The sequence below is a fragment of the Schistocerca cancellata genome, chromosome 2 (genome assembly GCF_023864275.1).
Source record: "Schistocerca cancellata isolate TAMUIC-IGC-003103 chromosome 2, iqSchCanc2.1, whole genome shotgun sequence".
Taxonomy (NCBI): Eukaryota; Metazoa; Arthropoda; class Insecta; order Orthoptera; family Acrididae; genus Schistocerca; species Schistocerca cancellata.
Window position 1 is genome coordinate 498,404,625 of NC_064627.1, and position 14,611 is coordinate 498,419,235.

At 44.2% G+C, this 14,611-nt stretch overlaps 1 protein-coding gene across 3 annotated transcripts in view; it reads left to right on the top strand.

Moving 5' to 3' along the window:
- LOC126162039 (patronin) overlaps positions 1-14,611 on the top strand; it is a 445,213-nt gene that overhangs the window by 352,331 nt on the left and 78,271 nt on the right. For all 3 annotated transcript variants that reach the window (XM_049918266.1, XM_049918267.1, XM_049918268.1), the window contains 3 exons: positions 7,455-7,715; positions 8,472-8,761; positions 11,359-11,559. In XM_049918266.1, coding sequence (XP_049774223.1) covers positions 7,455-7,715; positions 8,472-8,761; positions 11,359-11,559 — 752 coding nt within the window. The remainder of the gene's footprint in view (positions 1-7,454; positions 7,716-8,471; positions 8,762-11,358; positions 11,560-14,611) is intronic.

Consider the following 14,611-nt stretch of genomic DNA (forward strand, 5'->3'; position numbering starts at 1 on the left):
ACGAGGATAATGGAATGTAGTCGAATTAAGTCGGGTGATGCTGAGGGAATTAGATTAGGAAATGAGACACTTAAAGTAGTAAAGGAGTTTTGCTATTTGGGGAGCAAAATAACTGATGATTGTCGAAGTAGAGAGGATATAAAATGTAGACTGGCAATGGCAAGGAAAGCGTTTCTGAAGAAGAGAAATTTGTTAACATCGAGTATAGAGTTAAGTGTCAGGAAGTCATTTCTGAAAGTATTTGTATGGACTGTAGCCATGTATGGAAGTGAAACATGGACGGTAAATAGTTTGGACAAGAAGAGAATAGAAGCTTTCGAAATGTGGTGCTACAGAAGAATGCTGAAGATTAGATGGGTAGATCACATATCTAATGAAGGAAGTATTGAATAGGATTGGGGAGAAGAGAAGTTTGTGGCACAACTTGACCATAAGAAGGGATCGGTTGGTAGGACATATTCTGAGGCATCAAGGGATCACCAATTTAGTATTGGAGGGCAGCGTGGAGGGTAAAAATCGTAGGGGGAGACCAAGAGATGAATACACTAAGCAGATTCTGAAGGATGTAGCTTGCAGTAGGTACTGGGAGATGAAGAAGCTTGCACAGGATAGAGTAGCATGGAGAGCTGCATCAAACCAGTCTCAGGACTGAAGACCACAACACACACACACAACAACACATCTTCTTTTCTCTTGTAATATCTACACTCCTGGAAATTGAAATAAGAACACCGTGAATTCATTGTCCCAGGAAGGGGAAACTTTATTGACACATTCCTGGGGTCAGATACATCACATGATCACACTGACAGAACCACAGCACATAGACACAGGCAACAGAGCATGCACAATGTCGGCACTAGTACAGTGTATATCCACCTTTCGCAGCAGTGGAGGCTGCTATTCTCCCATGGAGACGATCGTAGAGATGCTGGATGTAGTCCTGTGGAACGGCTTGCCATGCCATTTCCACCTGGCGCCTCAGTTGGACTAGCGTTCGTGCTGGACGTGCAGACCGCGTGAGACGACGGTTCATCCAGTCCCAAACATGCTCAATGGGGGACAGATCCAGAGATCTTGCTGGCCAGGGTAGTTGACTTACACCTTCTAGAGCACGTTGGGTGGCACGGGATACATGCGGACGTGCATTGTCCTGTTGGAACAGCAAGTTCCCTTGCTGGTCTAGGAATGGTAGAACGATGGGTTCGATGACGGTTTGGATGTACCGTGCACTATTCAGTCTCCTCTCGACGATCACCAGTGGTGTATGGCCAGTGTAGGAGATCGCTCCCCACACCATGATGCCGGGTGTTGGCCCTGTGTGCCTCGGTCGTATGCAGTCCTGATTGTGGCGCTCACCTGCACGGCGCCAAACACGCATACGACCATCATTGGCACCAAGGCAGAAGCGACTCTCATTGCTGAAGACGACGTCTCCATTCGTCCCTCCATTCACGCCTGTCGCGACACCACTGGAGGTGGGCTGCACGATGTTGGGGCGTGAGCGGAAGACGGCCTAACGGTGTGCGGGACCGTAGCCCAGCTTCATGGAGACGGTTGTGAATGGTCCTCGCCGATACCCCAGGAGCAACAGTGTCCCTAATTTGCTGGGAAGTGGCGGTGCGGTCCCCTACGGCACTGCGTAGGATCCTACGGTCTTGGCGTGCATCCGTGCGTCGCTGCGGTCCGGTCGCAGGTCGACGGGCACGTGCACCTTCCGCCGACCACTGGCGAAAACATCGATGTACTGTGGAGACCTCACGCCCCACGTGTTGAGCAATTCGGCGGTACGTCCACCCGGCCTCCCGCATGCCCACTATACGCCCTCGCTCAAAGTCCGTCAACTGCACATACGGTTCACGTCCACGCTGTCGCGGCATGCTACCAGTGTTAAAGACTGCGATGGAGCTCCGTATGCCACGGCAAACTGGCTGACACTGACTGCGGCGGTGCACAAATGCTGCGCAGCTAGCGCCATTCGACGGCCAACACCGCGGTTCCTGGTGTGTCCGCTGTGCCGTGCGTGTGATCATTGCTTGTACAGCCCTCTCGCAGTGTCCGGAGCAAGTATGGTGGGTCTCACACAACGGTGTCAATGTGTTCTTTTTTACGTTTCCAGGAGTGTATGTGTATGGCGATAAATGGCATTGTGTTTGGAACAAGTCCAAGTTCATGAATTGTTCTTTTATCTTCCTCTTTTTACCAGATGTCTTTAGCTTAGATGAACTAGTCCCTACCTGTTCTGCACAGTATTTTTCCTCACAAACTTTCAGAACATCGTTTTTATATATGTTCAAAGCATTTATAGTTCTTTCAGTCATCTTCATTAGAGGTCGTTAGGTCACACCATTCTCTCTCGCCTTCTTAAAATACTCCTGCATGCAGAACATGAGCAAATCACTGATCTTAAATGTTAGCAACTTTCCTCCACACTTCCACTGCAAGCTTCACACATTCTGTGGCACAAAGTAAACTTGCCATACAGAGAAACAAAACACACTCTGAAAGGGTTCACAACTGTTAAGTTATCTGCCAAAAGCGATGTCTGCAAATGACAAGTAACCACTACATGCTGTAACAGTGATTTGACAACCATGAATGGAACAAATCAGGCAACAAAGTGTGCCTTAGTGGGGTGCTAACGCTGTAAACAGATGTTAATCAGTTTATTATTCTTTTCCAGGTAAAATATTGAATGCAAAAAAAAAATCCTTTCACACAATGTGGATAATATACTGTTTTTAGTGTACACTGCTATGACTATCTTTTGGCACAGTATGTTTTGTCTGAGGCATGGAGGGGGCTCTGCTGGTGGCTATAAAGTACACTGGTTGCAATCGGCTGCGAACAGTGGCATATAGTGCCATGGATGATGATTGCTGCTTGTGTTCTGAGACCACCCTCCTCGGTTCCATTTGGGGAAGCCAACTAGCATTGCACATGGGGTGCAGGCTAAGCTGACTATTTTGTAGCGTCATACCCAGATTCAATCTTAGTCCTCCGGTTAGGAGCAGACTGGAAGGTCTAAACTGGAGCCTCAGTTGATTCTGTAACTGTATTGGGTGCTAATTCCTCAATCTCAGCTGGCGGATGTGGAATTGTTGTGTTCCCCTTAATAAGTCAGACATGGCTGCATGCAGGAAGTGCCCAGATAGTGTAAGAAACAGAAAGTTGGTTGAAACCAGAAGTGAATAGCAACAAAACTCTCCTAAGTTCTGAATCGAGTATTTATCATGAGGTTGGGCTAGTCATTAATGGTAGTGGCGCATTTTCTACTGTAAAGAATTTGATGATATCCAGTGAACTTATTATGAATTCCAAATGTCATCAAAGGTTGATCAAAAATAGTAATTGGATGCTTTTATAGACTACCTGCATCAGGAGCTGTAGTTGTAGATTGGCTTGGAGAGAACTTGTAGAATATTGTTAATAAGTTTCCTGATCATGCCATTGCAATAGAAGGTGACTTCAACTTGGCAGATACAGACTGGGACAACTTGGCAGGTATAGATTAGGAGAGTCGTGCTATCAAAAAGCAAGGGAGTCGTGCTATCGAAAAGCAAGGGAGTCATGCTATCGAAAAGCAAGGGAGTCGTGCTATCGAAAAGCAAGGGAGTCGTGCTATCGAAAAGCAAGGGAGTCGTGCTATCGAAAGGCAAGGGAGTCGTGCTATCGAAAGGCAAGGGATTCGTGCTATCGAAAGGCAAGGGATTCGTGCTATCGAAAGGCAAGGGGTTCGTGCTATCGAAAGGCAAGGGGTTCGTGCTATCGAAAGGCAAGGGGTTCGTGCTATCGAAAGGCAAGGGGTTCGTGCTATCGAAAGGCAAGGGGTTCGTGCTATCGAAAGGCAAGGGGTTCGTGCTATCGAAAGGCAAGGGGTTCGTGCTATCGAAAGGCAAGGGGTTCGTGCTATCGAAAGGCAAGGGGTTCGTGCTATCGAAAGGCAAGGGAGTTCTCGTCACTGATGATATGCCAACTATGGTTGGCCAGGCTTCTTCATGAACGGCTGCAGCTGCCATGCCTTCATCCTGCATTCCCAGCAGAAAATTTGCTGCCTCCCTCGGAGCCCCTGCCTGCCTGCCTGCCTGCCTACCTACCTACCTACCTACCTACCTACCTACCTTCCTGTTGATAACTCAATGCTTGTGCTATTCAGTGAGTGGTCTCTTTTACTCCTAAATTATTAATGCTAGTATCTTCAGGTAACTTGCATATGTCCTGGAGGAACCATAGTTCAACCCCGACTATTACATCACTGGCAGTTGTGAATAACTAAAATCATGTAATGATTAACCCCCCCCCCCCCCTCTCTCTCTCTCTCTCTCTCTCTCTCTCTCTCTCTCTCTCTCTCTCTCTCTAAGCTACGTTCTTTTTTTATTTTGTTTTTTAAAGTTAATTTATTCAGGGCAAACCACAACTTAAGAAATTATTTCTTCATTTATTCATTTTCATTCACAAAATTCTAAACAAATAATATTGTCAAGCTAGATGTATTACTAACAAACAGCATCTCTGAACTTTGTTCTTCCCACTCAAATAATTAACAGATAACTACAATAAAACCAGACATCCTGGATTTTCCATTGTTTAACAGCTGACTACTAATACCTTTACATTTATACCTTTTCTGTACTTTTTAAAGTACAGTTTTTATTTTATTGTATTCTTTTTCTTTTGAGACTCAAATTACTTTGGGGATAACTCTATTTTTCTTCAAATAATACTTGGGAATTCTTTTTATTCCCTTTTAATGTACTGAAGCTTTATTATCTTTTTATGCATACATCAGAAGTCAACAGCAGTGGGAGTGCCAACAATTCATGTCCCCAGATACAACAATTAAAATAAAAAAACTCAAACAAAAAACTTGAGTGCCACCACCACTTTGGGCCCTGGCGTAAACAATCCAATCAAAATTAAACCTTTTCAGGTGTTGGCATATGGCGTCCCATTGCCATTCTTTAATGTAATGGTCACATGCCACTTCAAAGCTGAAAATAATGATAATACTGTGACGTGCTTGCATATATGGTTCCATTGCATTATTATTATTATTGTTGAACTGTTACTGGAAATATCTTGACAACTTACAAAAAATCCACACTGTACAACCAAAATATAGTTCCATTCAGAAATTTTCTAGTTTCTATTCAATCAGATATTTTGCAAATAGTCACTACTCTCAATGTAAATTGCCATTGATCTTTTAAACAAACAGTGCACCCTTTCTATCATCTTAGTGTGTGCCAATCCCGCAAATAAGCTCAGCAAACACACAGTTATCACAGAGTGTGCTAATTACATGTAAAACAAAAGGGCAAGCACTCAAATTACCCCAGCCAAAATCATTGTAAAATTCAAATCAGTATCTGACCATATCTCAGATCATGGACTAACAATAAGTGCTGGGTCTGAATACAGTCCTCTCATTGAAATGAAATGTTGCAATCATCCAACGTATTATATATGCCCACTCTTTACATCGCTATTTAGAAAGATCTCCCGCTATAGGAATTTAATTACAAAAAAAAGGGAACCCACTAGACCATAAGATGTGGCTGTCTGCTTAGCTGCTAACTGTGACTGTCAGCATACCATCTCCACTGTGACTAGAAGACACATGTTAAACCTTTATCGAATCACTTAAGCAAACAGATGTTCTGTGCTACCATTACTTTTAACAAATAAATAATTATTTCGGATGGCCTTTGTACCTTCTTCTCGTGGCCATCTTCCACGTTCTGTGGCATCTTTGCCTCTCGAACAGCTATGACTGTTTTTCACAAAATTCTGGTATCATCTTTGCCACTTGTTTCATCATTGGTGTAGGTCATTGCTTTTGTATTGGTACTCTGTAACACATTTTAAATAATCACATTTAAGCAAATACTTACAACAGCATACAATCAATACCCAACACATGATCGTAAGTCCAGCCGCTGCATCAACAAATTAAGATGGTGGAACTACTGTGATGATGAGTAAACCTCATTTGCCACAATCCACATGGTGGTGCAACGTGCTGCTGAGCACCACGTGTTAGAGTTCATTGGCTGCTTCACAACCTTCCATCCACCGGCAGCTTCCCTGAACCTCAGAGATGAGAGTTACCCTTGCAAAATGTCCTTCACTCCTGACAACACTTCTGGCCTCAATCTGTGGTAACCCACTGTCTCCACACCCTCCACCCAACATTTCCCTTCCTCTGTCCTGCACCACCTTCCACGTCTCCATATCATCTTCCTCATTTGCCACAACCCACTAACTCTGGTACCCATGCATCATATGCCAAGCCTATGTACCTACCACTCCTCTCTCCCATGTTCCTAGCCAGAAAACCTGCTGCTTCCCTCAGAGCTGCTAGTTACCCACCCCAAGCTTTTCTTTCTGCCTCCCACCTCTCTCCCGCTGTACCCATGCCATCCAGTACAACGCCCACTCTACTCTAGTCCACCTGCCGAAATGCGAGCCCACATTGTGTGTCCAGCTAGTGGCACACACTGTGTGTGTGTGTGTGTGTGTGTGTGTGTGTGTACTTAGCTCAACAACAAATTTATTCTGAAAGCCAGCAAATTTTCTTTCTCTTTCATGTGTGCCTTTCGATGACTCATAGCTTCTGATGTTTGGTGAATGGCCTCCTCTGCTTGTATTTACATTCTGTCAAAACTTTCTTACTAAAAGTTTGTCTGAAGATACTATTAGTTTCATTATGGCAGATGACGTATCAATTTGTTCTATAGACTTACATAAGTAAAAACTTATAAAACTACTTGCCAGTTGCTGAAAATGTCAGAAACAAAACCTGAAAGGAGGCAAATTTCTAGGTTAGCCACAGTTGTTCCAATAAAGTATTTGTGATGGAAAAAAACAGTGTCTCTTCTGTGGTGATTACTATTGTGTGTGTTTCCATGTCAGTTGGCAGTGGAAGACACAGAGAAACTATGCTCAACTGTCTTGTTGTATGTCAAACAGTTGATTTACATCTGCCACCAACTCCTCATTAAAACAAATGTTTACTCATTCAGAAACTGATTTGTTAATTCTTATTGAAGATGATTGCTTGTAGTATCGAAATTTATGTTCACAGAGAGCTTATGATCTATGTCACTCCAGTAGCATTTTCACTTGAGTACAAGTAGAAAGAATTTGTTAGCTGTTGAATTGTGGATAACATAGGTACTATAATTCCTGGTCTCAACTTCTCTGATTGTATAACTGTTCTTCTGTCCATGGAAAATATCTGAGATATTGTTTGTGTTCCTATGAGTATTCTGCAACACTCGTTTCCAAAATATTGTTTCCTTGCATTACTTTCAGGCTTTCAGAAAAGATACTGTGATAGATATTCAACTGTATATCCAAAGTAAAACTTCAGTAATTTTCTTAAAATCTTACATAAATAAAATGTCACACATATGGATACAGCAAAATTTTATTCACTTTTTTTTCGTCAGGAGGTGGTAGCGGTTTCCAGCTACACCAGACAGAGCCATCACCTATTAGTGGGATGTTCATTTCCACACCCCTGCAACAAACTGCATCTCCACAGCACCGAGGAGGCGGTGGAGATGCTCCTGGTAGAGGGGGTCTAAGCCTACAGCAACCACCTGGAGATACAGTAATGCTGGAGAAGAACAAAAGTCCTGCTGTGATGCATGCACCTGTACCAACACCATCTGTTGATGATATGGAGCCACAGAGCATTTCTTTTATAGGTATCATCAGTAATCTCCTTATTACAGGAAAGAAAAGGCATTGAACAGCAAATTCTTACCTAATAGTTAAGAAATTACCAAAGCAATTTTTGTTTACTTTAAGTAACAACGAGAAAGCAAAAAAGGAAAACATCAGTTGCAATTTCTTTTTGTATTAAGTGACTATGATATTTCTTTATTTTGTTTGAACGGAGTGTAGGATGTCCCACTTATTTCCTTTCTGCCCTATCCCCATATGTCTGAGCATTTTTATGGTAACATAATGTAGATAAAGTGGCTACGGGTTCGTGTGAACAAAATACACAGTACAGTTTGGATATATATATTAAAGAGAGTTGGGGGGGGGGGGGGGGGCGGCTGGTACATACATGCTTACATGATGTTTGTCTGCTCAGCACTTCTTTTATTTGGTACTTAGGAATCTATCCTCGTATCCATATTACAGATATAGGTATTATCTTTGTGACAGATTGGGAGGATTAACAATTTCTTACTACTTTCATAAGACAGTTGTGTAGAACAGTTACCTGAATTTCAGACTAACCGACATTACCTCACTGTGATGTGGTATTCGCGAGAGGTGGGACATTTTTATAAATTCCTTGCAAATAGCTGTGCTGTTGCTGTTCTGAGTTCTTAATTTTAAAGATGCCTTTTTAGGTTCAAATTGTATATTCTGAAATTCTTATAATTATTATACAACTGTTTTCCCCTGTCACTGTTGGAAAAGCTAAGAGAACATGTACAATTTTGTAGGTGCACCAAGTTCTTCAGATGAAGGCCTGGCCAAAAATATAAAAGGACTTCATATTACTTCTGGCAGTCGCACATACCGAATTCCTTCTCCAACACGACCAACTATTTCTCATAACTCCTTCCAGAAGCATGAACCAGAAGAATTACCTCAGAGTAAAATTAGTAGTGATGTTGACATTTCCCCACCTGGAGATAGTGGACCAGAGAAAGGGTTTTACATCTCTTTTGATGGTGACTCTCAACCAAAGAGGCCAAAACCACCATTGAGGATGAAGAGATCACCAAAAAAGGTTTGAAGCAGCTTTAGACATTACATAATTAAATAATGCATGGATCTTGGTGTGTAGAAACTCGTGTGTGGAAATAAATACAAACATTCAAAAAAATGGTGTCCTCTGCTTGTATTTACATTCTATCAAAACTTTCTTACTAAATTTTTGTCTGAAGATACTATTAGTTTCATTATGGCAATATAGAATTGGCGTCGAATATGGAATTGGTGTCGAATATAGAATTGGATTTCACGGACGGGCGTGTGTGTGTGTGTGTGTGTGTGTGTGTGTGTGTGTGTGTGTGTGTGTGTTTGTTTGTCCAACTATTCTATTGAAATGGTATCGACAGGAAAAATGAACCACCAAAGCAATCTAGAATAACTGAAACTGAAATGTGTGTTGGATGTCAATTGATGTAGTATTGTAGTATAAAAGGTTGATGTGATACTGAATGTGTTCTAAAAACCATGAGATTGTGTGAAAAGTTATTTTTACACACCCAAGACGCGTGTACCAAATTCATAGTTATTTATAAATTCCCCTTAGGGAAAAATCTATCATTGTTAGTGTCCCTTCTGATTCTTAATCACGAAATTGTAGAGAAGTGCCGCCAAGAAGGAACAAAATCAGGATCAGTCTGTTGTTGGAAGAGCAAAACACCTGGCAACGGTATGGAGGTCCAATTCAAGCATTGTTGAATTGACTCAAGTGCAGTATTGTTCTTGACAATTCTGTGTGGGACTGTGAGATATTCTGTGTTTTGAATTGTACTGTACCCAAAAGAAATGATGAAATGTAGGGTTTGTCTTCATTGTGGTGTCAGTAAACAGATACAGCAGCAACAGTAATTTAGTATGGTAGGCTGTGTGTGCTCTGTGACAGAAATGGCCACTGCAGCCAGGACTGGAGTGAGGCACAATATATTGCACACAGAAAGTGCACTGCTGGCACCAGCTTGACAGCTAAAGTGGTGCCATACTTGGGAAGGATAGGATGTTGATGAGCAGCAGCAGCATCACATCATTTTCAGCAATGAATCTTCGTTGTGCAGAATCTCAGATAACTGAAGCTTGCAAGTATGGTGGCACCAAGGGGGGAAGGCAAATCACTCTGTTGTTTTGGAGAGATGTGTTGGTGGTACACATAGTGTGTTGAAAGCCATCAGTTGCCTCGTAGTGATAAATAGAACAATGGTGCCACTGCAGTACATCTGTCATCTGGCATCCTCATGTGCAACCTCTCATAAGACAATATTAATGTACCATCATTCAACAAGACAGTGCTCATCCTCTCATGGCATGTATGTCTATGAACAGGCTATATGATGCTGATGTACAATCCTTAGGTAGTAAAAGCCCTGATCTGTCCACAATACGTGTGGCACCAGCTTAGACATCAGTTCCATCCCAGTGCCAATGTCTGGGATATCGACAGCCAGTTAAAACACTACTAGGCAGGCTTACCTCAGGAGAAGTGTAATATCTATGTCCAAGGAGATGGTGTATGCATTCAGGCCCAAGCGATGCAGCATCTTATATTAAATAAGGAACTAGTAATGTGCTTGTACTGTCAATTTCAGTGTTCATTTAACTTGATTTTGTAATTACTAAAATAAAACCATATAACCTATCAGTGGGCAAGGTTTCATTTCACTTTGTCTTCTGATTCCAGCTGCTCAGTTTTCTCTGTTAGCAAAAGCATTTAATTGTGCCAGAAAATGTACCTTGGTACAATGCTACATTAAAGATATGACATCATTTTCTACTACTGTTGCAAGAGTTGGTTTTCAGAATCTTACTTGATACAATGGAACTCTTCATATTTTTTGTGGCATAAATTCATTTTGTTCCCTAGTGATTATAGATGTTTGTCATTTCATACCAAATTACAGGTCCTTGTTGCTTAAAAATATCCCTCGCCTCATGAAGAGCTAATTTGGAATTTGGCTGTTCATTTACACGTCGGAAACTGTTCATTGAAGATCTTCCTTGTCTTGTACATTTCGTTTATGTAAATATTGTTAAGAGTAAGATCAGTAGTGGAGAGACTGTTTCATTTCTTATTACATTTGATTTTGTCCAGTAAGTACACATTATTCGAATTTGTCACTTCCTCGTTTAAAATTTTTATCATAGGTTGTGTACAAGTTCACTAGGTCTTGATGCCCGCATCTCGTGGTCATGCGGTAGCGTTCTCGCTTCCCATGCCCGGGTTCCCGGGTTCGATTCCCGGCGGGGTCAGGGATTTTCTCTGCCTCGTGATGGCTGGGTGTTGTGTGCTGTCCTTAGGTTAGTTAGGTTTAAGTAGTTCTAAGTTCTAGGGGACTTATGACCACAGCAGTTGAGTCCCATAGTGCTCAGAGCCATTACTAGGTCTTGATCTGCTAATTTATTCCGGGATCTATATGTGCAATGAAATGTTCCATAATCATCAACAACTTTGAAAAAAGTAAAAAAATGTATCCTACCCCTTTTTTAAAAGGGAGGTTAGGAGAAAGTAATATCTATTATCATATTTAGGTTGGCTACATTCTTATTGTGTAACAGTTTTTTTTTTTTTTTGTTTTTCTCACTTTTTTTTAAATTTTGTTTTTGTTTTCTTTATTTATATTTCAGGAACGTCAGGTTTCACATTATGAAAGTTTGGTTGGCGAAAGAGAAGAACTGAGAGGGAATCATTCTAGTCAAGAATCTAACCCACTAAGGGAGCAAGAAGGCAAAGAGAAACCAAGAGAGACTGAAAGGTTAAAAGAGGTGGAAGAAGGTTCTCAAGGTGTTGGGCTTGTTATAGGTTCTGAACTTGCTAATCCAGATCCAGTGAGTGTTTTTTTTTTTTTTATGAATTTTCTGTTTACTTTTTGTTCCAACATACAGAAAGGGTCTGTTGTTGCATCAGTATTAAGAAAAAAGACTACTACTTTTTATAAAGTTGTGTTTAATTGAAGATAAACATGGAAAAACGGCTTTGTTTTAAAAGTTTGTAGCAAGTAGAAGAAAAGAATTCCCCCCCCCCCCTCTCTCTCTTTCTCTCTCTCTCTCTCTCTCTCTCTCTCTCTCTCTCTCTCTCTCTCTATCTCTCTCTCTCTCACACACACACTCATAAACCCCCCCATATCTCTCTCTCTCTCTCTCTCTCTCTCTCTCTCTCTCTCTCTCTCTCTCTCTCTCTCTCTCTCTCCCCCTCTCCCCCCTCTCCCTCTTACCCCTCACCACTCTTCCTCTTCTCCTCCCGCACACCTCTCACCCCAGCCAACCTCACACCATCCTTCTCCTTTCTCTGCCCTCTCCCACCCTTTCTCTCTCCCCCTCCCCCTTTCTCTCTCCCCCTCCCCCTTTCTCTCTCCCCCTCCCCCTTTCTCTCTCCCCCTCCCCCTTTCTCTCTCCCCCTCCCCCTTTCTCTCTCCCCCTCCCCCTTTCTCTCTCCCCCTCCCCCTTTCTCTCTCCCCCTCCCCCTTTCTCTCTCCCCCTCCCCCTTTCTCTCTCCCCCTCCCCCTTTCTCTCTCCCCCTCCCCCTTTCTCTCTCCCCCTCCCCCTTTCTCTCTCCCCCTCCCCCTTTCTCTCTCCCCCTCCCCCTTTCTCTCTCCCCACTCCCCCTTCCTCTCTCCCCACTCCCCCTTCCTCTCTCCCCACTCCCCCTTCCTCTCTCCCCACTCCCCCTTCCTCTCTCCCCACTCCCCCTTCCTCTCTCCCCACTCCCCCTTTCTCTCTCCCCACTCCCCCTTCCTCTCTCCCCACTCCCCCTTCCTCTCTCCCCACTCCCCCTTCCTCTCTCCCCACTCCCCCTTCCTCTCTCCCCACTCCCCCTTCCTCTCTCCCCACTCCCCCTTCCTCTCTCCCCACTCCCCCTTCCTCTCTCCCCACTCCCCCTTCCTCTCTCCCCACTCCCCCTTCCTCTCTCCCCACTCCCCCTTCCTCTCTCCCCACTCCCCCTTCCTCTCTCCCCACTCCCCCTTCCTCTCTCCCCACTCCCCCTTCCTCTCTCCCCACTCCCCCTTCCTCTCTCCCCACTCCCCCTTTCTCTGACGCCGTCCTCTCTCTCCCCACTCCCCCTTTCTCTGACGCCGTCCTCTCTCTCCCCACTCCCCCTTTCTCTGACGCCGTCCTCTCTCTCCCCACTCCCCCTTTCTCTGACGCCGTCCTCTCTCTCCCCCTCCCCCTTTCTCTGACGCCGTCCTCTCTCTCCCCCTCCCCCTTTCTCTGACGCCGTCCTCTCTCTCCCCCTCCCCCTTTCTCTGACGCCGTCCTCTCTCTCCCCCTCCCCCTTTCTCTGACGCCGTCCTCTCTCTCCCCCTCCCCCTCCCCCTCCCCCTTTCTCTGACGCCGTCCACTCTCTCCCCCTCCCCCTCCCCCTTTCTCTGACGCCGTCCTCTCTCTCCCTCTCCCCCTCCCCCTTTCTCTGACGCCGTCCTCCCTCTCCCCCTCCCCCTTTCTCTGACGCCGTCCTCTCTCTCCTTCCCCCCCTCCCCCTTTCTCTGACGCCGTCCCCTCTTCCCCCCCTCCCCCTTTGTCTGACGCAGTCCTCTCTTCCCCCCCTCCCCCTTTCTCTGACGCCGTTCTCTCTTCCCCCCCCTCCCCCTTTCTCTGACGTCGTCCTCTCTTCCCCCCCTCCCCCTTTCTCTGACACCATCCTCCCTTCCTCTCTGCCGCACTCTCACCATTCCTCCCCCTCCATCTCCTCTTTTCTCCCCTCTTCACCCATCACTCTTCCACATCTCTCCTCTTCCTCCCCCCCCCCCCTCTACCCTCTCTGCATCGTTTCCCAACTCCCTCCCACCTTTGTCTCCTATTATTGTCTTCCTTCTCCCACCTCTCTGTCTCTAACCCCTTTCACAGCCCTTCCCTTTGCCCGCCTCAACTCCCCCTTCCCTTTTGCTCACCTCAGCTGCCACATACCCTGCCCCTTTGAAGTAAGAGTTGCCATTTTGGAAATGTTAAGCTAAATTTAGATCTTACTGGCAGAGAGCAAATTTGAGTAATGTTCAATGACAGCTTTATCTTTCAAATACACCAAGGAATGTATTCCATCCCAAATATTGAAGAAGAAATTTATGTACCTGGGCACACAATAATGCAATATATGTTTCTACTGTAATTGAGTTCCCAGTAGGTTGATACTGTCTACTGAATCAGATGTCGGTAAGAAAAAAATTTGCATGTCTTAATATAGATAAGACTGCTCAAGGTAATGAATGACAGGACCATGATTTGTTAAAGATATTTGTTCAGCAATATGATAGGTACAATAGGCAATAATGTCTCTATCATTAAATGCCTCAAGTCCTTGAACTTTAGACACTTTGTCTCCTGGGTACTGTACAATTGCTACGGTCACCCATCCATTGGAGCTCTATTCTAATCATTATTTTGTAGAGTAAAATTAAAAACTCCTCCACAAGAAACAGAAAGGCCATGCAAAAACACCTGCCCATTAATGCTATTAACATTAATATCAATGTTGTCAATAGCCTTATAAACTATGTGGCGTGTGTGCCTTCTCCTCATGTAGTAGCACGGCATCTCTGCGACTCCGTGCTGCTGCTAGACAGGCTGCTCGACGACTGACGCCGTCTTGTGACAAACGTTGCTCTTGCAGCTGCCTTATCAAAACACAACTTCCTGTGGGCCCCTTAGCTCTCGGCTGTGAAGCGCGACCTTGAGCACGAGGACACCGGAAATCATACTTTCCCGTCATTTACTTCACAGATAATTTGAATCCAGGCAGTCAAATGGTTATTTGGAAAAAGGAATTCTCTCTGTCGTTCTTCTGAATTGAACAATGGAAAATCCAGGATGGAATGTAACAGTATCATGAAAAGGATAGTAGCTACTCGCGGAGACACTGAGTTGCAGATAGGCACAACAAAAATAC